Source organism: Hibiscus syriacus, unplaced genomic scaffold (assembly GCF_006381635.1).
Source record: "Hibiscus syriacus cultivar Baekdansim isolate YM2019G1 unplaced genomic scaffold, ASM638163v2 tig00013960_pilon, whole genome shotgun sequence".
NCBI lineage: Eukaryota > Viridiplantae > Streptophyta > Magnoliopsida > Malvales > Malvaceae > Hibiscus > Hibiscus syriacus.
This window is the reverse complement of record NW_024062312.1, coordinates 1431933-1458941: the sequence shown is the minus strand read 5'-3', so window position 1 is coordinate 1458941 and position 27009 is coordinate 1431933. Positions and strand designations below refer to the sequence as shown.

The 27009-nt window shown below is 32.6% G+C and overlaps 1 protein-coding gene and 1 pseudogene across 1 annotated transcript; both read right to left on the bottom strand.

Moving 5' to 3' along the window:
• Window positions 1–6015: 6015 nt before the first annotated feature.
• LOC120206598 lies at window positions 6016–6357 on the bottom strand. Its single transcript, XM_039206201.1, has one exon. It carries the CDS (start codon window positions 6355–6357, stop codon window positions 6016–6018), a length of 342 nt encoding a protein of 113 aa, XP_039062132.1.
• Window positions 6358–15509: 9152 nt separating this feature from the next.
• On the bottom strand, window positions 15510–16096 carry LOC120206596 (annotated as a pseudogene).
• Between the last annotated feature and the right edge of the window lie 10913 nt (window positions 16097–27009).

Genomic DNA, 27009 nt, shown 5'->3' with positions numbered 1-27009 from the left:
GAGACAAAAAACATTAACACCAGTCAACGATCGTTCTCTCACCAACTGTGAATATCCATCCGAATAAAAATATATGAACCGAAATAAAAATATATGAACCGTCTATAGTTGGTATGACCCAATTATCCCCATCTAACACCTTTATTATATACAAATTATAAATTTTGTCTATTTATTCTAATCTAATTATTTATAATCTATTTATTTTTTAAGTTTTAAAATTTCAATCATGATCGAAATAGTGACCATGAAATGTGCCAATAACAAAATTTTGACACATATTAATGCCATTTCCGTAAATATCACACAAGTCAACGGGTAGTCTCAAAATTCGGTATCAAAGAGCAACATTCAATCTACCAAAGGTTACCAATGAAAACTAATGACAAAATGTTTAATTTCCTTTCCAGCCCCTTTACTCTTTGTATATTCGAAATTTAATGTTTAGGAATTAATTCAATCCTTCTACTCTTTAGTTGAAATGTAATTGAAAAAAGCATAATCAAAGAACTTCCATTAAATTAAATTATGTTATCTTTATTGCGTCTGCTAAAACAATACTTTTAAATCTAAAAATTTAATACATCCACTCTTCTAATCAAATAATTGAATTCCAATTGAAAAGAGACTTCATTTGAATTAGATTATGTAGTTTTTTTTTCTTTTTAAAAGTATCAATTTTCACTCGAATTTTCTCAAACGATATCAAAGAATTTTACAATCTTACATTCGTGATCGAAGATTTTATGGTCCGGATTTAACAGTTTTATTTGCTTCTTTGTCCTTCTACGGTCTTGTATCAGTTAGGTGAATGTTTAAAAAAATACCACATAATCCAATCTCATTGAATTCCTTTGATAGTTTTATCAATTGAACTTCAATTATTAAATCAAAAGACTAGGGTGACTAAATCTCAAATGTAAAAATAGGAAAGGGACTAAAATCATAATTAGACCAAAGCTAGAAATTAACCATGGTTAAATAAAAAAGCTTTCCTTTTATAAACCTAACGAATACCGCCAAAAAAAAAGCGACGAGAAACGGGTCTGGAAATGCGCAAGGCATCCTTCGAAACGACGCCGCAGCGGAATCTGTCCGGTTTGCCACCAACATAAACTAGCATCTCTTTTCCCCGACTGCGCCCGCACTCGTCCCTGCGCGTGTACCGCAACCTCTTCTTCTTCTTCTTCCTCCTCGTACTTCTGCTTCTCAACCGCCGGTGACGTCTCCGGTGGAGTTTCGAATCTCATCGAAGCCGAGTCTTCGTTCCGACGATCCAGATCCCTCGCAATTCCTTTTCTCCGTTTGAAACCGATGAGTTTAAAACCGAAAATAACGATTTATCGACGATGGATAATAAGAGCAAGACGACGTCGTTCTGGTTGATGTTTAGAGGTAGTACTAATACGAGCAAGAGCAAACGATACGGTAGCGAAGATCCAAGAAGAGAAGTCCAGAAAGAGAGCAAACGAAAGGATGATGGTGATCCTTCAAAAAAAAAAGAAAGGATGATGGTGAGGATGTCGAGGTCGGTGGCGATGACGTCACATTCCGGCTCTAAAGAATCGTCGTCGATGATGAAGGTTTTGAGGCAAAGCAAGGTTTTCTCGTTGAATAAATCCATTTCAAAATTGCTAATTAACTAGGGATGATGTTTCTGAGTTTGAGTAGGTTATAATTCATATTAATTTTGTTCCAAGTATAGATATATTATAATTATCTTTGCGTTTATGCATTCTCATTTTGTTCTAAGTCGGATAATTTTATGATATTGTCTACTTTAAAATTTTATTTGTGTCCGTTTTACCAAAATTTTATGTTATTTATTATATTTTAATTTAAATTATAATTGATAATTAAGTTAAATTTTATTGTTTAAAAATTTAGTTAAATTCATATTTTAGTTTTTAATTTTTTTTAAAAAAAATCTTAATTTGAGTGAGTTAAAGTTAGGAGATTAGATTAAATTTTAAATTCAATTAATAAATTTTGGTGATTTTATGATTTGAAAATTAAATTGTGACGTATAATATTATGAATATGTATTCTTAAGTTGGAGTAATTTGGACATTTTAATTTTTAAGTCGAATCAATTAAAATTGCTTAATTAGTAATTAATATCTTATTTTTCAAATAACAAATGTCATTATTAAGGAATATTATAATATTTATTTTGGATCCCCAAGTTTTAATTTCGGGATCCGTTATTGATTCTAATGGTTGAAGATTATGATAACAATGAAGTTATGATATTACACTGTTGGATCGAAACATCAGGTTTTCACTGTGGTAGGTGAAGATTCGAGAGGTCCTTGTACAATTGGACTTAGATGATGCATTGGAAATGTTTGATAAGAAGATATCGTCACATTGGACAAAGGAAGAGAAGTATAAGGATTGTAAGGTCCTATCTCAGATCCGTTTACACTTATCAAATCAAATATTGCAGGATGTATTGAAAGAAAAAATGGTTGCTTCTTTGTGGGCGAAATTGGAGCAACTATGCATGCAAAAATCGTTGACCAACAAGTTGCACTTAAAGCAACATCTTTAATTGCTCAAGTTGGCGAAAGGTTCGTCTCTTGAAGAACACCTGACCGCATTCAAGGACATTGTCTCTGATCGAGAGGCTTTAGAAGTAAAGTATGACCAAGAATACTTATAAGATTGAACCTCCTATGTTTACTGCCTCCTTCCTACTCATCTTTTAGAGATATAATCTTGTACAGTCGCGAAACACTCACTCTTGAAGAAGTGTACAATGACATACACTCATTTGACAAGATGAAGCATCTTGTATCTGGTTCCAAGTACCAAGTAGAGGGTCTCGTGGTACATAGATCGATTAGCTCAAACATTGAAAGAAAAGGTAGCTTTTTTCTGGTAATATAGGAAGGGGTAGATCAAAATCTTTCAATTGAGGAAAAACTTGTCATTTTTGTAAAAAAAAGATCATGTTAAAAAAGAGTGCTACAAGTTACAAAATAAAATCAACAAAGAAACTAAATAGCATAACTATGAAAAATTTGATGAGGCCGATGTAGCGGAGTTGTACTATAATGGAGAACTCCTAATTGTCGGTGACGATAACTCTATAACAAGTGGTGAGTGGATACTTAACTCTGGTATCAGTTTTCATATGGTTCCTAATTGACTAATTTAAAGTGGTATTTTTGAGAAATTGACGAGTGCCTATGTCACATTTTTCAGTCCAAATGCTCGCTTTATTAAACATGCCTTTTATCATATTCTTCTTCATGCGTTAACCGGAACTTCTTCTCCTTGTTAAGAAGCTGCTGAGGTTCACTCTTTGCAGCAAAAAGGTTAGCCATATCGATATCCCCCAACTGTTTAGATAACCCATCATTAACAACCTTGCAAAGCTCAGCAATACGAGCCCTAGAATTTGAAACACAATCAGACTGTCAATCCTGATGTAAGCATCCCACAACTATAGTCTTATCCAAGATTGTCCCATTCATATAAGTCCAAGCAGAGTCCACATTCTTCTTTTGACCAACATACATCAAACTTAAAGTAGTGTCATCTAGACTCAGCCAAACTATCATGTTTTTGCCACTCCGTCTCCATTACAAGGCAATAATGATCCAAGCAATCTGCATATTTCGAGCTAGCCCTAAACTAGGAATAAGTAATTAACCACCCCTAGCAGCCACAAATCGATCTAAACGTTCAACAATTACTGGTTTATCATTGCTTCCATAAAACCAAGTGAACTAACCCTTAGAAGGGCAACAATCTACCAGACCATTTCGGTCCAACACATTACGAAAATCATCAAGAAGCACTTTGTGCTTAAGTCTGCCCCCATACTTCTCAGAGTCAACTAAGATTTCGTTGAAATCCACCCAACCAACCAAGGAAATTGCGATGCAGGACCAAGAGTATCAACAGTTTTCCAAGTTTTAGCTTTAAGCGTAGGCCCTATGGTGGTCACTGGTATAGTTTACCCTAATAATAATTAGTTAAGAGGTTGTTAGTATTAGTTAAAAGTTTGTTCGTATTTGATATTAATTTGGGTTATACAAACCCTGTACTGTTCAGCATTAAAGATTACCCAACTATTGCAGTCATTTGTTATTTGTTACTAATAATAAACTCATCTTTCTATCTTCTCCTTTGTAACCAAAATCCCTAACTTTACCACAACCGCTCGCCTCTTCTCCTTCACACACTTCGGCCACCGGCCGTTGTTCGTTCCATGCCATCAATGACACTTTTCTCACAACGAACAACGACCATCGGACCGCAGACAAACCCTTACAGCACCAATGGAAATTTCAATTACAATCATGAACAGATACACGACAAGCGCCCATTGATCTAGAGATAAAAACCCTAAGGCAATGACGTTAATCATAAAACAGGACCTGGAAACAAGAATAAACAGAAACCATGGACAAAAATATGAGCCTTGCATCAAATCACCATTGGAAAGGTGTCGATGGCCAAAGAAATCCTCATCCTTGCCGGAGGCACAAGAATAGAATTTCAGGAAGAGAGTGTGAGAGCGAGAGAAAATTCCAGAGAGAATTTTCATTTTTTTACCTTACATAGACATGTCTGGTATGGGAATGTTTTCTTTTTAAAAATCTATTAATTTGTAGGGTAAAGTACACAAATGATCCCTCGATTAAAGGATATTTCTTTGTTGAGTCCCTAACTATTAAAAGTTACAAAATGATTCACTGACTATAGGTCACTACTTTGTTGAGTTCCTCAACTATTAAAAGTTACAAAATGATCACTTGAGTATTCATATATTCCAAACTCGTCATTTTCCTTAAAAAAAATTACAATCCTCTGAAATAGACGTTGATCTACTGACTGGAATATGATAAAATCTAATCCTAGAATCTTAAATGACTATGAAACTCAAATATATAGTTATGGGATCATATTTTATCATATTCTATTTAGCAGGCTAACGTCTAGATTAGAGGACCATCAATTTTTTAATGTAAAAGGACGAGTTTATAACATATGAATAGTCAGATAATCATTTTGTAATTTTTAATAGTCAAGCGACTCAAAAAAAGTAACACCTTATAGTTGGGGACCATTTTGTAACTTTTATGTTATAAAATTATTGTTCAATGACCTATTTGATGTCTTAGATACCAATTTGTTATTTTTGAAAACTCAATGGAGAAAACGAAAACTTACTCAAACATTAGTGATCATTTGTATAGTTTAACCCTTAGTGACCATATCTTAATTGAATAAAAATGAAAGTAATAAAACTTAATTAGATAAAAAAAATGACCAAATATTATGTTTTTCGAATTCAGTAAGGTAAAATGTACAAAATTTAAACAAAAATGATCAATCATGTAGTTATCCAATTTTAAATCATGGGAAAGTCTAATTTTGTTTCTAGTCCCCATAATATTTGCACATTCAAAGTTTATAATTTTTGTTTATCCAACTTTAAATGATGGGAAATGTTTTAATATATTTTATTTTATTCGACAAAATTTACATGTAGTGTATTTTGAATATTAATTTTTTATTCATCACTTAATCCTTTCGAACATATTATACACCGTTTCAAAGATATCGTGGAGAAGAATATAAAACAATTGTATTATTCAAAACTCTAATCCTAATGATAAATAATATGCCTTTAAAATATCCATTATTTTTCATAAATATCATTAGCAAGGGAACAGTTTCTCCTTGAATTTCTTTTGTTATGGGCTTAAAATCTTATAAGTTTAAGTTTGTCTTCCACAGCTTGAAATCATGCGTTCGTCTTGAGAATTAAAATTAGATCAAAACGATAAAAAAATAATAAAAATTGAACTAGAGTTTCGTTGTTTAAACCGGAATCCTTTATTCAAAAACAATTACCTTGGTAAAGAATAAAATAATGTGTTGATTAATACAATAAAAAAAAATGAAATAAATCCAATGATCGATCACGTCCACCATGCACTGAAATAGGTTCATTTTTCTTGGTATTATTCTTCATACGTAACTTTTCCCCACTTTTCATCCCCTTTTCCCCCTCAAATCCTCCATGCTCCAATCCCTCCTCATCCCTGAGCTCCTAACCAATCTCGGCTCGTCATTTCCGTTGCCTTCGAACCCCATCGCGCTGTAACTTATGGTGTCGAACGTATTAAACCGGCGAGGGGCCTTCTTCATCTTCTTCGTCGGAATCCCGGGATCCTTTCCTAGTTGCTCGTAAGGCTGAGGACTCATATTTCCCGACAAGCTCCTACTTATCCTGACACAACAAAACTGAGTAATGTCCTTCTCCTTACTGAAATCGACGTCGCTGCTCGAGTTTGTTCGTTGCAAGATAGGGCAAGTCCAGCAATTGAGGCTCATGGCTTTTGTTTTGAGGAGGTGATTGAAGTTCCAATGGAGGTTTTGGGGAGGTGATTGAAGAAAATAAGGTTAAAAGATTGGTATTTGCAGATGAATTTAAAAGAGTTTGGGATTCATGTTCATGCACCCGCAAACAAAGGTACACCGGTTCTATGTTTGGTAATAAGAAGACATTTTTAGTCCACAAACAACTCATTGATGTCCCCAAAAAATCAATGTTTGTTGCCATTTTAGGCAAAGCTAGTATGATATATTTAGCAATCAGTTTTGCACCTGTTATGCATCGGTTTCAGACGACAGCTTTAGGTAAGGATTTAAATTACGATTGCTTTATGTTTATTGGAATTGTAGACATAGCAGATGCTACTGCGGGTATCACGGTAGTGAATATATTCACTTTATCTTACTATATTTCGTTTGATTTTCTTTTTTTTTTTAACGTAACGAAACTACACCGTGAATAGTGATCTGTTATTGCTGCAGTTGGCCATTATCTCTTAAATTATGGTCGGTATCTGTTGCTATTAGTGTGATTCCACTTCACATCATTATTTTCGACAATAACAATTTCGGACAATATTGTTATCGTTATATAACATCCGTTATTATACAACCAAACCGCTATTTAAATTCATGACTGGATGAACTCGGACTCCATCTCTTCTCACTTCTTGCATCTGCTTTCGAGTCTCTTCGACCAAGTTTACAATGAACGCATGCCAACGTTGCGTTGTTAAAGAGCCAAATCGTACCCAACAAAAAATGAGAACAAATTGCAAATTAGTGCAGAAATCAGAAGATAAATTACACAAGAAAATAGAAACCAAATTGCATACTAAAACAAAAGACACAAGCTAAAAGTTATACAAGTATTTACCCCTTTTCGGTTGGAATAAATCTATTTTATATTTATCCTTTAAAATCACAATTTTTTAAGTAACGTTACGTAACGTGTACAGTAAGGTGCATCTCTCCTTATTTGATGATTAGGAAGATGTATTAACTAAATTCATGTATGGCATTAATTAAAATTGTAATAGGAAGATGTATTAACTAAATGATAGAGAAACGGTAGCGGATGATGAGAAGGTTGTTCTCGTCGAGGGAATAAACCTTGAAAGCTCTAGACTCGATAAAAAAAACGAATGGCTTTGAATGGGTGAATAAGGGCGACAATAAGATTAGGGTTTTAGGATTTTTAGATGCTGAAAAATATACAAGAAACAAGACTAAAGACATTAAAAAAACAAGGGTAAGAAGATTGAGAAGAAATCAATACAAGAGAAAACAAGGGTAAGAGAATTGAACCTAAATACAAAACATGTAATAAAAGAATCAACTTGTCTCCCTTTTTATGATAGGCAGCCAAAGCTAGGGTTGCTGGATTTTGATGGATGAATACTCATTGGAAATATAAGAAAACAAGGATCGAGAAGGTGAAGACGAAATTAAGATCAGATGGTCAGATTGATGGAAAATTTAAATTGAAAATTTAACCTCGGTAGGTATGGTCTTGACGCGAACCGTAGGGTTTGTATGTGAAGATGGCGTGTTGAAGGAGATAGAAGAAGAGGATGATGGAAGATGGGAAATAGATAGATAAGTGTCCTATCAAACCCTCTTAGTCATAATGAAAAGACAAACTCGATAATAAGGCTCTAACCAGCCCTCATAATCGTAATGAATAAGCAAACCAGAGTGTGAAGATCTCTCTCTCAAGAACTCGGAAGAACTAAAAGAAAAAGAAGCTTCGAAAGCACAAGACAATCAGCTCTTGCAAAAATGAACTCTCGTTGTATTGAATAAAATAAAGGAACTGATTATTACAATGAGGGGGAGGGCCTCTTTTATAAAGTGTTTGAGGAGTCCTTGTGGGAACATGAATGATGAATAAAATAACAATAAATATCAACAAAAAAACTATCCTAAATCCTTGTGACATAGGTGACAATGAATAGTGGCCCTTGATGAAGCTTTGATCCGACAGTGTAGATGAAAGAAGACATGAAAGGGCTCTTAAAACTGGATGGATGGTCCAGATCTTCATTCTGGAAGATGAAGAGGCGACATGGAGAGGTAAGGGGTCTTGATAGGCGCCCATGCTTATGATAAGTAAGGGTAAGGAGTTTTGACAAGTTATCAAGGGTATGTGATAAGTGGTTGGCGTGATAGGAAAGGGAGGAGGATGATAAATTATCAAAGGTTACATTTAATTACCTATTTGTCCTTATTCTAAAATTTTAAAAAAGCTAATAATTTTCCTAAGATAACGAGTTATCACAGGCTTTATAAATTTAGCACTAGGTAACTTTACATATTATTGGGCTCAAGGTGGTTCAAACTCAATTTTGGGCATATCTTATTTGATCTCACAGTTGGGCCCAGAAATGACTTGGGTTGTTGTGATCCAAGTTGATGTATGAGGAAGGATGAATGATTTTCCTTCCTTGAATTCTTCAAACTCCATGTGGGCGTGGAGGCCTTTGCAGACGAAGGTTTGGACTGCAGATTGGAGTTGATTTTTTAGTAGTTTGGCTTATCCTCTTATGATTGAGCCTAAGGGCAAGCTGAGTCCATCCTTTGGGCGTGTGGTGCATGTACCATTAAAATCACATTAAATGAACATGTTCGTCAATAATTTCTCTTATTCATTATGGTACATGTTTAAACTCACAAAGGATAATTTCTCTTATTGAAAACCGATGATGAAAGATTATTTTTATTGCAAAGATTTGTATGAGCCAATTACAAATGGCCCAGAGGAAAGAATGAGATTACAGGTGTAAATGAAAGGAGCGTTCGATGAACTGTTTGTGAATTGTTTATATAATGTTCGTTTATGTTCATTTGATAAGATAAATAAACAAGTATGAGTAAAAAATTTTATGTTCATTTAATAAACAAAGGAACACAAACATAAGTGTGTTCAGTTCGTTTATGTTCACAGACAAGCTCATCTACTTGGTTCTCATTTTCGCTTTATTTTTTATATTTTAAATATTGGTGGAGGTAGAGACTAAATTGAACACGTGATAAAAGTTGAAATTTAATTGTAAATTTTAAGGAGTTTAAGCACTAGTGGTGTAATTTTATCATTTTTTTAGCTTACAAATGAAAGGGTAAAACTAAAAATTAAATATATAAACGAACGCAAAACGAATGTCAAATGAACATGTTCATGAACGCTAAATAAATACTAAATAAACACTAAACAAATGTTAAACAAACATGTTTGTGAATGCTAAATGGACACATTCGTGAACATTAAAACAAAGTGAATAATAAATAAACAAACACGAAATTAAAAATTTACATGAACACGAATCAGACACGAACACCTTAAAAAATAAACAAACAAACACAAACATAAGCTTATTCGTTCAAACTTGATTCATTTATGATTTACATGTGACATACCGATAGCCAAACTCTAACGACAAGAACATATGGGTGTCCCTAAAAATAAGTTTAAGAAAGAAGACGATCGTTTAATTTTTCTCTCACCAACTTTTTTCCAGAGCCCCAGACTTTCCAAGAAGCATCGTCTGCATTCTGATAGACAGCTTTCATTTTAGTACAAATTTCGGAGAAATAGTTAGGGATAGAAGAGAGAAAGATGAAACAGTTATCCTCTTAAAATTTAAAATTATTATATATTTAATTTTTTTATATATTTTTTTATTAAAATTATATTTTCTTTTATAATTTTATAAGTTTTTTTCTTTTTAAAATTCTAGAAATTCAACCGTTGATATAAAATTCTAGAAACATATGTGGCAATATTTCACTCTCTTTTATCCTATCCTAGATATAAGAATCTTACAACACATATATGTATATATATATAATGAATTTATGAGTTTAAAGCTGAAGAAATGGGACAACTTCATAATTGGTTTCTGACATAATAAAAGTTAATACAGACATAGCAGTATCAGTGTTCCCTTCGATATAAAGAATCCTTTTGTCGGAATTGCATGTGTGGTTCTGTTTGGTGCTATTCATCGCCTTAAGCAGGACGCATTATTTTTTTTTATAAAATTTTAGGTGGCGTTATTAAATTTATAAAATTCTTGAAGGATAAAAATAAATTTTTAATAGAAAATATATAAAAAATTTAAAATATATAATAATTTTATATTTTTAGGAGGACGATTATCTCTATTTATCCTGCCTAAGTCCATCCCCGTCCTTAAGCTTACCATCATGAATTCATTCGAAGCAAAATATAAGCTGTATGTTTTAGATGATGGTAGGAGAAACAATTAACTAATAAAATAAGATAATAATATTTTACGTACAAGAATTACATAAGAAAATTATGAATAAAAAATAAAAAATCAGTAATGTTGAAAGTAAAATACTATATAATAGGATTATGATTATGTACTATTTTCAAGACTTAATCGATTAATTTATAACTATAGTTCTTAATGTTTATTTATATGAATAATTATTTGATACAAAGAAAATTTATATTGTAATCAATTTAATGAAATTAGATTCCCTACTTCTAACGAACATCTTGTATTAAGGAGGATCACGTACAAAGTAGGGTGAATAAAACTTGACTCGACTCGAAAAATCGATTGTTTCGATTCGATTCGAATTAACTTCGAGTTGTAATTTCATAAACTCGAATCGACTCGAAAAAAATTCAAGTTCAAACCGAGTTGTAAAATACAACTTGAATAACTCGAATAGTGACCCGAATGACTCGGAATTTTTAGTAATTAGTATAATTATTTTAAAGTTTGAGTTGAGTTCCTCGACTCTGTATCATAAATATATATCACATATATAAAAAATATAAAGAAATACACATGTATTGTATATGGTTATAAAAAAACATTTAAATTAGAATCAAATAAAATATTTATAATTAAATTTAAACAGAAACTCAAATATTCAACTCGACTTGATTTGTTTTTTATAAACTCGAATCGACTCAAAATAATTTAACACTACATATGGATTAATATTTATACACAAGTGGAGTTTGTAATTTTATAAGAGGATTAGGAAACGATAATATGTCTTTTATTTTTATTTTAAAAAAATAAAATTGAACAAAAAACACATGATTTTTATTTCGACTCGTAGAGCTAAAGCTTTGTAACAAATTACTTTAATTAGAGAACTAAACCTAAAACAAGTTCAGAAAATGTAGATTCTTTGGTAAAACACTATTACCTCAGAGGTCTATCAAAAGAGTATGGTCGTGGTGTTTGTCGGGTTGATAGAAGTGTCACGATCTATAAATTAAAAAATAAGATCCAAAATTTTTATAATCTTCCTTTAAAACGAAATGGGTATAAATTTTTTATATTTTTTTTTCATTCTCAAATGAATTTAATTAAATTTAATAGTTTTTCAAAAAAAAAAAAAGGTATACAGATACTCTCCTTAAGGGCTGCATACGTTCATCCCTAGTGCCACTAGCGACGGATCCATATTACATGTATTTATCTTGAAATTTTAATTTTTTTCTATTAAATATTTATTTTACTGATAGTGTTTATTTTAAAATATTATTTTTAAATCCGCAACTAAATATCATTGCATAGAGGGAGAAAGATAAAAGTAAGACAGTGGTTCCATCCCATGCATACATGCATGCATGCAGGTGAAGATAAGATAGGAAATGATTACTGACGTTTTTGTTGGAGGGGCTGTCTTGGGATATGAGCCCCATGCACACTCACCACTATTCTTTACTATTTTTCTTCTTTCCTTTTTTTCACTCTTCCACTAAAAGACCCCACCATTCATGCATGCATATGTCAACTTTGGCTTAAAATACAAATAACCGCAAAAATTTTCCCATCAAATTGGTCTATAAAATGGATAAGTTTGTACAAATTAACCCCTAATATTTTTCTTAAGTTAAATTACCTTCTCGTCCTATGGCAATAATCCCACATTCATAGTAGTCCTTGTTGATAGATTATTAAAAAAGTAACGTTATTAATCCCAAGTTTGGGAAACAATTTGACTAGACTAGCCAAGTTCATGAGATAATTGTGAGTGGTTCGTAGGTTTTGGTTTTATTTCGATGTAATCTCGGATCCTTCCATGAGGGTTGGGTTTTGGTGTGAGGTAGGGTTGTTTATGGTGAGTAGTTTGTGTTGAATTTTTTGTTGTTTTTACCCCTAGTTTGGTTATGAATAATTAAAATTTTGAGCACTCTTTTCCACTTCCGCTGTCTTTATCAAGTTTATGCTCGATCTAGTTATGAGAGAGTTTTTAACGAGTTACGTTTCGAAATTTTTCTCTTTGGTGTAAATGAAATCGATGTGGGGAGTGGGACACTGAATTCATGGTCGATGGATTTTCTCTTTGGTGGTTTATGTTTGTGTATATTACGAATGCATGATGATGATGAGTGCAAAAGGAAAAGTGGGGCCCCTAGGGGTGGGGGACGTTGCAGAGGATGGCTAAATAGTGGTACTTGGTAGTTTTACAGTCATATGAGGCCTATAAATGCAATGTGCTTAGTTGGATACGGATAGGGGTGGGGTCCCAGAAACAAAGGGCTCATAAATACACATATTCGGTATCTTCTCGCAAGGTACTCTCTGTCGTCAGACATGCCAGCTCCCACGGCCATTTGCTTTTGTATAGATTTCTACGTAAAAAAAGAGTAAAAACTATGTATAGGTAGCATAGAATAATATACATATAGGGTTAGGATTTACTAATACGGTATAAAATTCGTTTAATTTTATACTTTTTTAGAATCGTTGGATTGGGAGAAATTAAATACTAAGATTAACTCGTTTTTTCAGTGAATATATTCTCATTTTCTACTAATTTAAACCTTTAATTCCTCTTATTCAATGGTTCTAGAAATATGTAAAACTAAAAGAGTTTTACACAATATAATTGGATCATGCCCCATATATATAGGAGATGGATTGAGGAGGTACTAAGTGATGCGATTGCACCCCTAAAAATTTTATTTTACCTTATACTTTAGATATTTTTCTTATATTTTATATGCAACCGTCCCTGTATGCAGATATAGATTAGCCAATTTCAATTTGAGGCCATGGGTTTTGTGGGTCACAGTTCATCTCTATTTATACAATGGACCACATACGTATACATATTTGATATTTAATTATTATTCATGTTGAATCTTTTAAATGATTTCGGTAGTATTTTTTCTTAAAAGATTTATGTTCAAATAGTTTTGTTTGCATGGTGTGCGTACGTTGTTAATAGACTAAGAAATTATAGATACGAGATCTCGAGTCGAGTAAAAGGAATATAATAATGTACAAGTGGGATCGGAAAATTAAACAAGAAAATGGGTTTGAAAGTTTTGCAATGATCTTATTTGTTGGTTTTGTTTTTCATTTGGGCATTTGCGTGCGGTGAAGACCTGAAGCTGCAGCAGCTTTGGGAAGTAGGGTTGCATTGCAGGCTTGATACAGTCCAATGGAAACGACATGAACCGACTATTATACCCCAGAAAATATAGGATCAAGTACATCAAAACTCATCCATCTAAGCTCAAACGATAGTTTTAACCATCGAACTTTTAAAAATTGTAAAATAGTCATTAGTTTTTAAAAAATTATTATGAAGTTTTCATTAAATCTTATCATATTTTTATAAAATAATGGCTTAAAGGCTCATTTACTCCGAATCTCATGTCCCAATCCTAGCATTTCTGGTCACTCTCTCCATTTCTCTCCTATCTTCATTAAACAATCTTAAAATGTGTAAAATTTAAAAAAAAATATTGTTAGGTGGATCATGCCTAGTATAGGATTAGGATTCATGTAATTTTTTTAAGTTTTATATAGTTTTAAGGATAGTTGGATGAGTGAAAATAAATAGTTAAGATTAGAGATGAAAATTTAATCAGAAACAATTGGATTCCCAATCGACCTTACCTGATAAGGTCATACTTTTAAAAAAATCCAAATTTGGATCGGGTCGGTCATATTTTATATAAGGGTGAGGCCGGTCAGGTTCAGGTCGAGGGAGAAAACTTCTGACCCGACTCGACCTGAGGGTAATTGTGTATTTTTTTCATATAAATTAATGGATAATTGTTATAATACCTCCACTTTCTATTGTTTTTTAATCAGGTCCTTAATTTATATTGGGTTGGGTTGGGTTGGATCAGATTTATACTCTGAAAATTAGGTCCTTAATTTTTCGAATTAGATCTGGTTAACCAAAAATCTGACCCAACCCAATGTCATCTCTAGCTAAGATTATCTCTTTATTTTTTTCGGTCAATATCTTCTCATTTCTTACAGTTAATCTCAGTCGTCTATTTTCACTTATCAAACGATCCTAAAAAAATGTAAAACTAAAACGTTTTATACTTTGTAAGTGGATTCACTTACACAATGTCAATTTTCTTTTAGTTTTACATTGATCTATGATCATTTGATAAATGAAAATAGACTAGTGAGATTAACTTGTTGTTTTTTCATTGAATATATTCACATTTTTTATTGTTAATCTCAATAATATATTTTTACCCATCTAACGATCATAAATCAGTGTAAAACTAATAAAAAATTTATATTGTATAATTGGATCCTACCTCTCTTCCTCTCTCTATATATACATGTTTAGAATCGTTAGATGCGTGAAAACAGATGATTGTGATTATCGGTAAGAAATGAGAAGATATTTAGTATTTACTGAAAACATGAGTTAATATCAATTATATATTTTTATTCATTCAACGGTTTTAAATCTATATAAAACTAAAAGATTTACTCTGTAAATGAATCCTAACTTATATAACTCAATGACATGAAGTCATGATGAGGTCTTCGTAGAGTGGAATGGCTTAAACTATGTAATATTACCTTGTATAGATTTACTCCATTGTTATCCATTAACGTGCGGTAAAAGAAAAAGTAGTTTACTTTCCATTTAGAAGTAACTTCAAGTTGCAGAAATTTGGCCTTATTTGAAATAATCCCCACGGAAATACATGCCCATATCAGAAACACAGTTATGACTCACTCTGAAAAGAAAAAAAGAACCTGTACCATGAAAACGACACTGCACTGCTCTCTTTAACCCTACATCACTCAAACCCTAATCTTGTTCCTTTGCTTTTCTTCATCTTGAATTATAATAATAAATCCCTCTCTTCATTGTCTTCAATTTTTTTTTCAAGATGTTGTTGAACGTCTAAGCCCTAGGCGAAGCTCTAGATCGAGCTCTTCAAAGGATGTTTCCTTGTAGTTGTCCGGAGGCGGCACCGGAATGGTTATCGATGTCGCCAAGGCTGCCATCAAGTCTAAAGGGGTATATGGTGGAAATGGCCATGCATTCCTAGGTGGAGAAGTGAAAACCCCATTAGGGTTATGTAATTGGTACGGGACGCACAGGCCGCTATTTCTGGCGGATTCCTGAGCCGATGGTGAGTTCGGGCCACCGGGCTGTGCCAGGTGGAGCAAAGCTCTGTCGCGGCGGTGGACGTTCATGTGACCGCCGAGGGCTTGAGCCGAACGGAATTCCCTTCGGCAAAAAGTGCAAGTATAAGACCTCGGCGGCCATGTCGCCCCCATCGCATTACCCGTGTCTTCGGCAAAGGCCCTAACCTCCCAAGAATCATCGTCTGGTTCCAGGGATAGCGCCTTAGGGTACCACATCCCCGAGCCGACGACTAAGTTCGTGTCGGGATGATGGTGGTGGTTTGGGTTTTGGGATAGCTTTTGAGGTTGGGCTAACGAGAGGAAACAAGCTCAGCAGCCATGGTTGTAGAAGCATTTAAGATGTGAGATATAGGGAGATGATGAGAATGAAATATTGGTGGAGGGAAATGGAGTTAAATATAGGGTAAATTGTGGGTGGGGTTTGGGAATGTAGAGACAAAAATGAATCCCTAACACCGGCCATGTCACTCAAACAGGAACGGATGCAATAATTTATGTTAGGGACGAATTTAAACTTTGTGGTGAAAATAGATTTTCAATAAAAAAATACATAAAAAAATATAAAATATATGATAATTTTAAAATTTTAAGGGAACGATTATCCTCACCCGCTCTCGTGGCTTGATCCATCCCTGCACCGAAGTGTTGTAGCAAACATTTGGATTTTTGCAACATTAACGGTAATAAATGTCTTAGCTTCACTCAACTAGCTATCTTGTCCCCCTTGGGACAATATGATCGGATTGTTGTAGCTTCATCAAAAGTATCTAAGCTGAGTTTGAATCTTAATTTTGTCAATAAAGCCTTAATTTTGAGATTGATCAATGGTGGTGTTCGGAGACAGTTGTATCCTTGAAAATTTTTAGTTCTCTTATAGTTTGTATATTTTCTTTGTATTTTTTATTGGTGATCTAATTTCACACCCAACATTTCTAGTATAATTTCATAAAAATTTGCATCCCATACATAAAATCTTGGATTCTTGATCTAAACTCAAACATATTCAACTACCAATTGGATCATACTTTATATTATAAGGATGGGTGTTCGATCGAGTTGAATCAAGTAAAAAAATTTGAGTTAATTGAATTGACGGGTCATACTTTATCATTCAAACTTTCTTTGTATTCTCTCTTGGTGACTTGGGTCTGAGTAGTTTATACGTGTACATGAGTTTAGATTTAGGTTTTAACAAAAAATATCAAATACTATTTAAAAATTATAAAATAAATTTATTTTTTATAAAGAATACATTTTAGAGACGAAGTATTGATGAAATTATAAAAGAGTCAAATAATTGATAAGAACTAAAAATTTACAAAAAAAATATAGTAAAAAACAAATTGAATAAAATATAAAGTTGAGAGCTGATATCGCAAAAAGAGTAAATTTATTGTTAAAAATAAGAATTGAAGTTACTATTTGAAGATAAATAGAGTAATATTAATACCATTCATTTCTTAGATATGACCATAGCCCGAATTAGCTTGACTTGATTTGAATATAATATAAATAAATTAGAATATATTTTTATTAAAATTTAATTATAAATTAATATAAAATTTTATTATTTTTAAATTGAAAATAAATAATTTAGGGAGAAAAGGTTTTGATCCCAGTAGAACACCTTTATTTCAAATAAAGGTGTCTTTATTTATGTCTTTGCAAATCTTTTTACTTAATTTACTCAAAATTGATGATTACTTGTGATTTATTCTTATATAAACTTAGAAAATTATATATTACAGGAAAAATATATCGGTATGCATATATGTTAATAACATATGTATTTTTTAAATATTATTTTAAAAATATTGGCATTAGGAATTTATTGAGCAGTCTTAGTGATAAAATTGAATGTTATTCTTCTTATAAATCTCGGATTCGAGCAACTACATCTACAGAATGTGTGTAAATTGTCAATTATTAGAAAATATTTTGAGCAAATTATTAAAAAAATTATAAGAAGGTCAATTTAAATAATGTACTCTTAGATAATCTTATATTTTATAAACTAAATATCATAATCTTACCTTTCAAACTGAAATAATCAAATAAAATAATGCAAAATTTCTAAAAATATATAAAATAATTTTATATTCTGACAATCGTATTTCTAATGGTAATGTTATATTTCGTGTACAAAACATCGCTGATGATAATGGCGGATCCACAATTAGTGTCTATCTTAAAATTCGAATGTTCTTCAGTTAGTTACTTATTTTACTGATGGAGTCCATCGTGCAATTTTATTTACATTCACCCGATTAAAAAAATTTATATTATTAACATATGTGTGTCCATCTTCGATAATATTTATGGATCTACCACTGGTCTATTAATATCAATAATGATAGTGATAGAGATATTGGGGATTGGGGTTACTGATGGGCCAAAATCCACTAACAATATACAATATATTTCTGATAATAAAGGCCCAACATTTTCTTCATTAGTTATTTATTTTACTGATGGTGTCCACCTTGAAACTTTTCGTGCTCACCCTGAAATTTGAGCTTTCTTCGATTAGTTACTTATTTATATATAAATTATTTAAATATTTTATGTTGTTAACATATGCGTGTCTACTCTAAAAAATATTTCTGAATCCGTTATCGAGTATAGTTGGATCTAGTAGACTACTTTTGAATTTAGTTTCGCTCATGAGACTAATAGTTTTTATTTTTTTAATTGCGAGATTAATAAATTTTGGCACATGATATATTAAATCAATTTATAAAAATATTTATAAATATGACAGTTTAACTAGTGCATGTTGGCACATCATTTTAAGATGTTTAAATAATGAATATTGATTTTACATGTTACTATCAAGGACAGTCGAATAAATTCTAAACACAAAAGGTCAAATAAATTGAATTTACTACCAAAAAGGTCACGTAATTTGTTTTAAGTCAAATAAATTGAATAAGAATAATGATGAAGTTGAAACCCGCAAATTTCAGCTTTGGCAGGTAAGACTAGAGCCGTAAATGGGACGGAAAATATTGTAAGTTATTTAAATTTGATTTAATTAAAATTTAATTAATACTTAAATTCTATTTGAATTTTTAATAAATTAAAACGAATTATTTGATATCTGACTTAAAAAGTTTATAAGTAACTCGAAAAAATATATTAAATTTTTATTTTTTAAATTAAATTATTAATAATATTAACATTTGTATTTAAAAAAACACAATGTGATTTTCATGTACTTAAACTTCATGTTCAAGCTCAAGTTCGAGTTTCAATCGAGTTAAGTATAAGAATATTTCGAGTTCAAGTTTTCTCGAGCTCGAGTTGAGCTTCAATTTTTTATTTTGATTTCAAGTTGAATCGAACATGACAATTTTAAGCTCGCGAACTTTCGAGTTAAGTCGAGCTCAATTCTAAAAATTTTAAGTCGAATCAAACTCAGTAATATTTAAACTCGGTGGAGTTGATAGATGTTTAAAGTTTTAGCTTTGAGTATAATTTTTCATTAATTAATTTGTCATTAATTTATAATAGTTCATATTAATTATTTTTTTCCTTAACCTATAAATAGATTAAATTACAAACTTAAAAGAAATCTCACGATGAGTGATCGAGTTGAGATATTTAAAATTAATAAGATTATCAATGTTAATCACTATAGCTAAAAAATAATAGCTTAATTAAAAATATAAGTGTCCAAATTATACTTTTTTTTAAATAGGTGCCGAAATTTTTTTTCGATTTATCCAGGCGTCTAACGTACTTTAGGTATTCAAGTCATAACTGTTGTTAAATTATGTTGTTAAAGTACATATGTCGTATTTATAAAATAAAAAAAATTAAAAAGATTATTATAATTATAAAAAATCATAATTTTTCTAAAATTAAAAAAAGCTACAATCCTTAAAATCAACCTAAAATTCCAAACCTCAACCTCAATTACCCAAATCAGAGCCACGATCGATGTCATTGATGCCGCTGATATCGCCTCCCTTTTCGGCCAACATCGTCCTTGTCGTCGCTTGCATCATCTTGTTTCACAAATGTCGCGATTATTTTCCTAAATGTCGCATTATCAATCGATTTAAATTGCGCCATTTGTAATTATTTGTCACGTGGGTGGTCGTTGGGAAGAGGCGCGGTCGAATGTAGGTTCAGTCGATGGTAACGACGTCTATAAAGGGTGGCGACGATGTGGGTATATGGATTAGATTTAGGGTTTTCAATATTTGTATAACACCCTAAACCCAATTGGACCTAAAGTGCCACAAAGGGCTATCGAGGCAATCCTTGATTTTCAAAACATGTTCATTTTCCTTTCAAACATGTTGGATGGTATCAAAAAAAATATATAATTAATTGTTATAAAACATTTTTATAAAACCAGAGCTCCGTTTCTCAAAATTTAAAACCAAAATAATATAAACTCTTTCTTATAAATCTAAATACATAAGAAATATCATTTGAATACACATGCCCTCTAAAACTATAATACAATACTTTGAATAAAATGTTGGAAGTCCTACTGTGACGGTGCTCCACGAACTGTCCAAGCTACTGACCTGCCAACAGAAAAAATTCGAAGGCTAAGCTTATAAAGCCCAACAGTATAATCATTAATCTGAAGCAACATAAGAATTTTATAAACATTAGCATGATAAAGATAGGGTACTAAGCAATAGGTACATGCATGATCTAGATCAAGTGCTACCTACTTAAGGCTTTACTGTTCTATCGCTGAAGCAGAGGTCTCACGCTTCCCTTAATCCTCTGATAAGGGCCTCATCATGAGTATACCTCTAAAGGATCTCTAACCCTAATGATTGTAACTGCTACGCATTATCTAAATGCGAAACTGACTCTACTATGCATTATATAAATGCAACACTAACTCTGCTATGCTAGTATCTGTTATCACACATCATTAGATACTAGTCTACTAAGAGGGGGTACCAGTATCACATAGCATCGGTAAGGTTCCCTCTAAGTTGATGGATGATATCCTTGTATTACATAATATCATATAGATTATCGAGAAGAAATTTCAGTATCATACAACGTCGATATTCCTACTCAACTGAAGCATTGGCTTGGTATCACATAATATCAAGCCAAGCTTTTTTGATAACTAATGTATTGGATATATGCAACTATATATGCATATTTAAAGCCCAAAGACAATGCAACACTGACACCGCTAACCTACTTCTCCGGAGTATTTGGGCCTTGTACCCTAGTTAGCTCCTAAAGTGTCTTAAGCACTGAAAATGCCCCACTAGGACAACTAAGGTAACCTGACTATACCCTAGTATGGTTGGACACACTAAAGTGAGGTCAACCCCTCACTATCCACTTTCTCGCATATCATCTCATCTAGAATATTATGCTAGGGTTAATTATTCTATTACTACTGTTAGTTATTAAGAGGTTTTATTTTGGTTGTTCAATACTTAGGAGTGTATTAGTCACTTTGCCTCAAGATAAGTCTTTAAATTTCAGTATCATACAACGTCGATATTCCTACTCAACTGAAGCATTGGCTTGGTATCACATAATATCAAGCCAAGCTTTTTTGATAACTAATGTATTGGATATATGCAACTATATATGCATATTTAAAGCCCAAAGACAATGCAACACTAACACCGCTAACCTACTTCTCCGGAGTGTTTGGGCCTTGTACCCTAGTTAGCTCCTAAAGTGTCTCAAGCACTGAAAATGCCCCACTAGGACAACTAAGGTAACCTGACTATACCCTAGTATGGTTGGACACACTAAAGTGAGGTCAACCCCTCACTATCTACTTTCTCGCACGTCATCTCATCTAGAATATTATGCTAGGGTTAATTATTCTATTACTACTGTTAGTTATTAAGAGGTTTTATTTTGGTTGTTCAATACTTATGAGTGTATTAGTCACTTTGCCTCAAGAGAAGTCTTTACGTGTTTCACAATTCAACAACTATTATTGTGTTTTTTATTTACTTTCTGTAGCACTGGCTAACCCAATACCTGACTTGGGTTCATTACTGAGTAGCGACTCTCTGTTTGCTCTTATCATCCTTTATCTCAATACCCTTGAATTGAACTGACGTCTTACTCTTCCTGGGTTTACTAACGTTCTTGAAACTCATGTTTTCCGCTATTACTGGATTTGACTTATTTTTCATACCGTTTGTCGGTATATCCTCTGTAATGATCCTCGTTCTCAACTATCCACATACGTACTTGACTGAAGATATTTTGACATATTACACATAGTATGGTTACATCCATTGTAGCCCACTCTTACGAGTGTTTCTAGGTATATTTGATCATTTATGTCCCTCTTGAACTAAGTCTTACTATTACGGATCATCCTTAACTCTTACGGGCCTTAAACGGGTCAAAATTGGTCATCCAAAATGAGTAGTATCTATACTCTACTTGGAGTATTGATACCCTAAGGTTAAGTATTAATACCCCTAGGAGTATCGATACCAAAACTGCATTCTGTTTCTGAAATTGAAGCTCATTATCGATATTATCACCCTAAATATCGATACTGTAGGGGCTATCGAGGCAACCCCTAATTTTCAAAACCTATTCATTTTTCTTTCAAACATACCGAATGGTATCATAGATAAAACATAAATAACTATTATAGAAACATTTTACAAAACCGGAGCTCCATGACATATAATTTAAAACCAAAATAATAAAAACTCTGAGTTTAATAAATTGAATACATGAGTAAGGTTCTATGAATACATATGCCCACTAAAGCTATAATATAGTACTCTTTCAGAGATACTGGAAGTCTTGCTGCAATGGTGCTCCACGAACTGCTCAAGTTACTGACCTTTCAACGAAAAACATTTGAAGCCTGAGCTTACAAAGCCTAATAGTATAATAGCTAACCTAAACCAAAATAATACAAACTCTGAGTTTAATAAACTGAATACATGAGTAAGGTTCTATGAATATATATGACCACTAAAGCTATAGTATAGTACTCTGTCAGAGATACTGGAAGTCCTGCTGCGATGGTGTTCCACGAACTGCTCAAGTTATTGACCTGCCAACGAAAAACATCTAAAGGTTGAGCTTACAAAGCCCAATAGTATAATCTCTAATCTAGAGCAACATAAGAATTTCATAAACACGAGCATACTGAAGACATAGTACTAAGTTGTAGGTACATGCATGATCTAGATTAAGTGCTACCTACAAGGCTTTATTGTTCTATCACTAAAGTAGAAGTCTCACGCTTCCCTTAGTCCTCTGCCAAGGGCCTCACCATGAGTACACTACTAAAGGGTCTTTAACCCAATTATTGTAACTGCTACGCATTATCTAAAAGTGACACTAATACTCGTTTGCATTATCTGAATGCAAACATGACCATACAGTGCATTATTTGAATGCACCCTGACTAGTATCTGGTCTCACAAAGCTATCAGACACTAGTTAACTGAGGGAATTTGGTATCACATAGTATCATTACAGTTACTACTAATATACGGAACAATCTCTTGGTCCTCACATAGCTAGCATGTAGATCAATGAGAGGGAACCCGGTGTCACGTAGCATCGGTATAATTCCTAGCTAACTGAAGCATTAGCTTGGTCTTACATAGTCTTCAAGCGAAGCTTTAACATATCTAATGTATTGGCTGATACAACTTTACAAACATATCTAAGGCCCAAAGACCATACAACACTGACATCGCTAACCCACTCCTCGCGAGTGTTTGGGCCTCACACCCTAGTTAGGTCCTAAAGTGCCTCGCGTACTGACAATGCCCCACTGGACAACTAAGGTAACCTGGTTATACCCTGGCATAGCTAGACTCACTAAAGTGAGGCTATCCTCTCATTAGTTGTAATCTCGCTCATTCTCTCATCTAGAACGTTATGCAAAGGCTTATTAGTATGTTACTGTTGTTTTTTATTAAACACCTCTATTTTGGTCGTTCGTTACTTAAAAGCATCTTAGTCATTCTCTGCCTTTAGTAAAGTCTCTAAGCATTTCAGGGTTTTCAATAATCTCTATATTTGTTATTCATTGGTTGTACTATTCGCTAGCATGATACTTGACCCGTGTTCAACTCTGAGTAGCAATGATCTAGTCGCTCTTATTGCACCTCCCTTCAATACCTCTTGAACTGAAAAGGGCGTCTTACCATTTCTGGGTTCACTGACGTTATCAAAAATCATATTTTTTTCTATTAATAAATCTAACTTATCCATCATACGGCTTATCGGCGTATCCTCTAAATGATCATCGTCCTCAACAATCAGTATAGTACAAGACTGTAGATATTTTGATGTATTACGCTTAATATGGTTAAATATGTTGTAACCCACTCATACAAGTATTTCTAGGGAACTTTGGTCATTTTTTGTCTTCCATAGACTAAGTTCCACCATTACGCATCATCCTTAACTCTTACTAATATATATTAACTTATTCACTTAGGCACATAAGGGTATTTTAGTAATTTCACATGGTACATAATTTCTCTATCACATTATTCGTATATTACACCACCTCGGTTGTAGGCATATCCTTCACAACGATCCATCGTTCACGAATATTTGATACTCACTCCTTTAAGGGTACTTTTAAGGTTTCTTACTCATTAAGGGCATTTTGGTAATTTAAGTCACCTAGGGGCATTTAGGTCATTTCATAATTTAGGACCCTTTTTTTTAAACTTAGTTGTACATTTTATTGCAATCTATAGACATTCAAATGAATCTTTTGGTGTTTAAGAGTATTGGTAGTGTACTCAAGGTATTGGTACACGTGGCATCGGTACTCACAGTATTGGTACTTACAGTACATATACTACAAGAATATTATCGATACTACAACCCATAAAACCTAGAAATAGGCTCAGAAATCACTCAAAAATCATCCCAATGGTCTTAGTTTGATCTTAAACATGTGTTGAAGTTGTAGGAAGTTATTTAAGGTCATAAGGTATCATAAAAACATATTCTTTACATCCAAAACATTATATAATCAAGAAATCAACCATGACCCTAAAATGCTCAAATACTCAAATCTTAACAAATCTTTATATTTATGAAAACCTTAACACTTCAAAGGATTAGAAATACACTGTCTTGATGTGTGCATCCCGAAATTGAGATCTTTACTTAGCCACACTCCTTTCCTTGCTGATTTGGATGAAACTCGCCCCCACTTTTCTTTTACTATGAATAAACCAAGACTTTGATTCATCAAACCAAAGTTGATGGATGAATTTAGGATGAAAATGAAGTTTAAAAGAAGTTTGACATAGTTCAAAAGACTCACATTTAGCTATGGCTCTTGGAGGAGAAATGAAAGAAGGAGAAAGAGAAAAATAGAGAGAATATGAAGATGGAAGAGATAAAAACTCTCATTTTTTTTAAAATTGGATAATTATGCTTTTGGTATTTTCTCATCTTCTTACCATTCAAAATATCCTTTTGATGACTAATTGGGCCTAATTCAACCCAATTAAGCTCAACAACTTAATTTATAAAATCTATTGGGCCCACATACCTCTCGGGTAAACCTGAAACTATTAGTTGAAATTTAGGGTGTTGTAACTCTCCTCTCCTCAAAAAATTTTCGTCCTCAAAATTTACTTGGATTGAATAACGATCTATCCTTAGGTCTAACACTTAGAAATCTCGAAGCACTTAAACCCTTGTCGAAACTAATTCTTAAGGAAGAAGTCCTCACAATCTGACATATAACTCGAAACTTGCCAAATCAATCTATGACTTTCTTAAGGCGCTACCAATGTCAAACTTTAAGTGAAAACCTTCGAGAAGCATGAAGCTAAAGAAATCACATTCTTGCTATCTTACATTATACACTCGGAATGTTCCACAAGGATGACGCTACTCCATCATTCACTACTATCGCTAAATTCTTCTCTGGCTAACCTTACTTAACTTAGCTAATTTACCACGTAACCCGATAACCTATTTTACCTGTTAGACATAAGTAACTTGTCATGCTATACCTTTAGATTTCATGGCACATACCAACACTGTCTCGATACTGACTACTGAAATATGATGATGATTCTTTACTAACATCGATCTCCATGCTTCTGTTGGGTAACTCTAATTCAATATTCAACCACAATACTTGATTGTTTCTAATTTATCTTGTAACTTACAAACGCCCTACTCACCTGATCGAGTATCTAAGGTTCTCACAACTTAACGATTTGGATGGAAACCTCCACTTTTCTTTAGCTATGAATAAACCAAGACTTTGATTCATCAAACCAAAGTTAATGGATGATTTATGATGAAAATGAAGTTTAAAAGAAGTGTGAAATTGTTCAAAAGACTTACCTTTAGCTATGGTTGTTAGAGGAGAAATGAGAGAATGGGAAAAAAGAAGAAAAAGAATAAAATGGAGAGAGGATGAAGATGGAAGAGATAAAAACTCTAATCTTTTTTATAATAGGATAATTATGCTTTTGATCATTTCTCATCATCCTACGATCGAAAATCTCCTTTTGATGGCTAATTGGGGTCAAATCCAACCTAATTAAGCTCAACAACTTAATTTATGAAATCCATAGGGCTCATATGTCTCTCGGGTAAACCCGAAACTATTAGCCTGAAATTTTGGGTGTTACAATCTAATTGTGACATGTGTCCTTTAATGATAGAATTTAATAATCGTTTTGGTCCGATCACCTAAATGACAACATTTATAATGTTAAACACTAGAATAAATAAAAAAGTTTGAACACCTATTTAAATATATATATATATAATTTAAATATTTATTTTCTATTTAAGCCTTATATCAAAATAAAAAAATAAAAAAAAGACAGGTTAAAAAGTTAATGGCACGACCTTTCACAAAAACAAGTACAAAAGTCAGTGACTTTGGGCACCACACAATCACAATGTGTCATGTTGGTAGCCCCTGCCCCAAATTCAACTCATTTGAACCGATTATGGTCAATCCTGGTGTTCTAATTACATCCTCATTACTAATATTAAACCAACCTAATTCATATCTAATAACACAATTAATGCAATATTCATCAAACAATGAAATCCCAATTGGGCACCACTAAGGATGTTAAAATTCTCCAATAAGGGTTTAGTGTTTCTAAATCAGTTCAAATACAGATTTAATGTTTTAAATTAATATTTATTTATTTTTTAAAAAATAAGGTCATTATTTAAGTAAATTTAATATATTATATTCTTATATATTTAATTATTATGAAGTGTCATGTTG

What these genes read in the sequence shown, in the direction of transcription:
- LOC120206598 (XM_039206201.1), bottom strand. Translation starts at nt 6,357, where the DNA reads ATGAGCCTCAATTGCTGGACTTGCCCTATCTTGCAACGAACAAACTCG.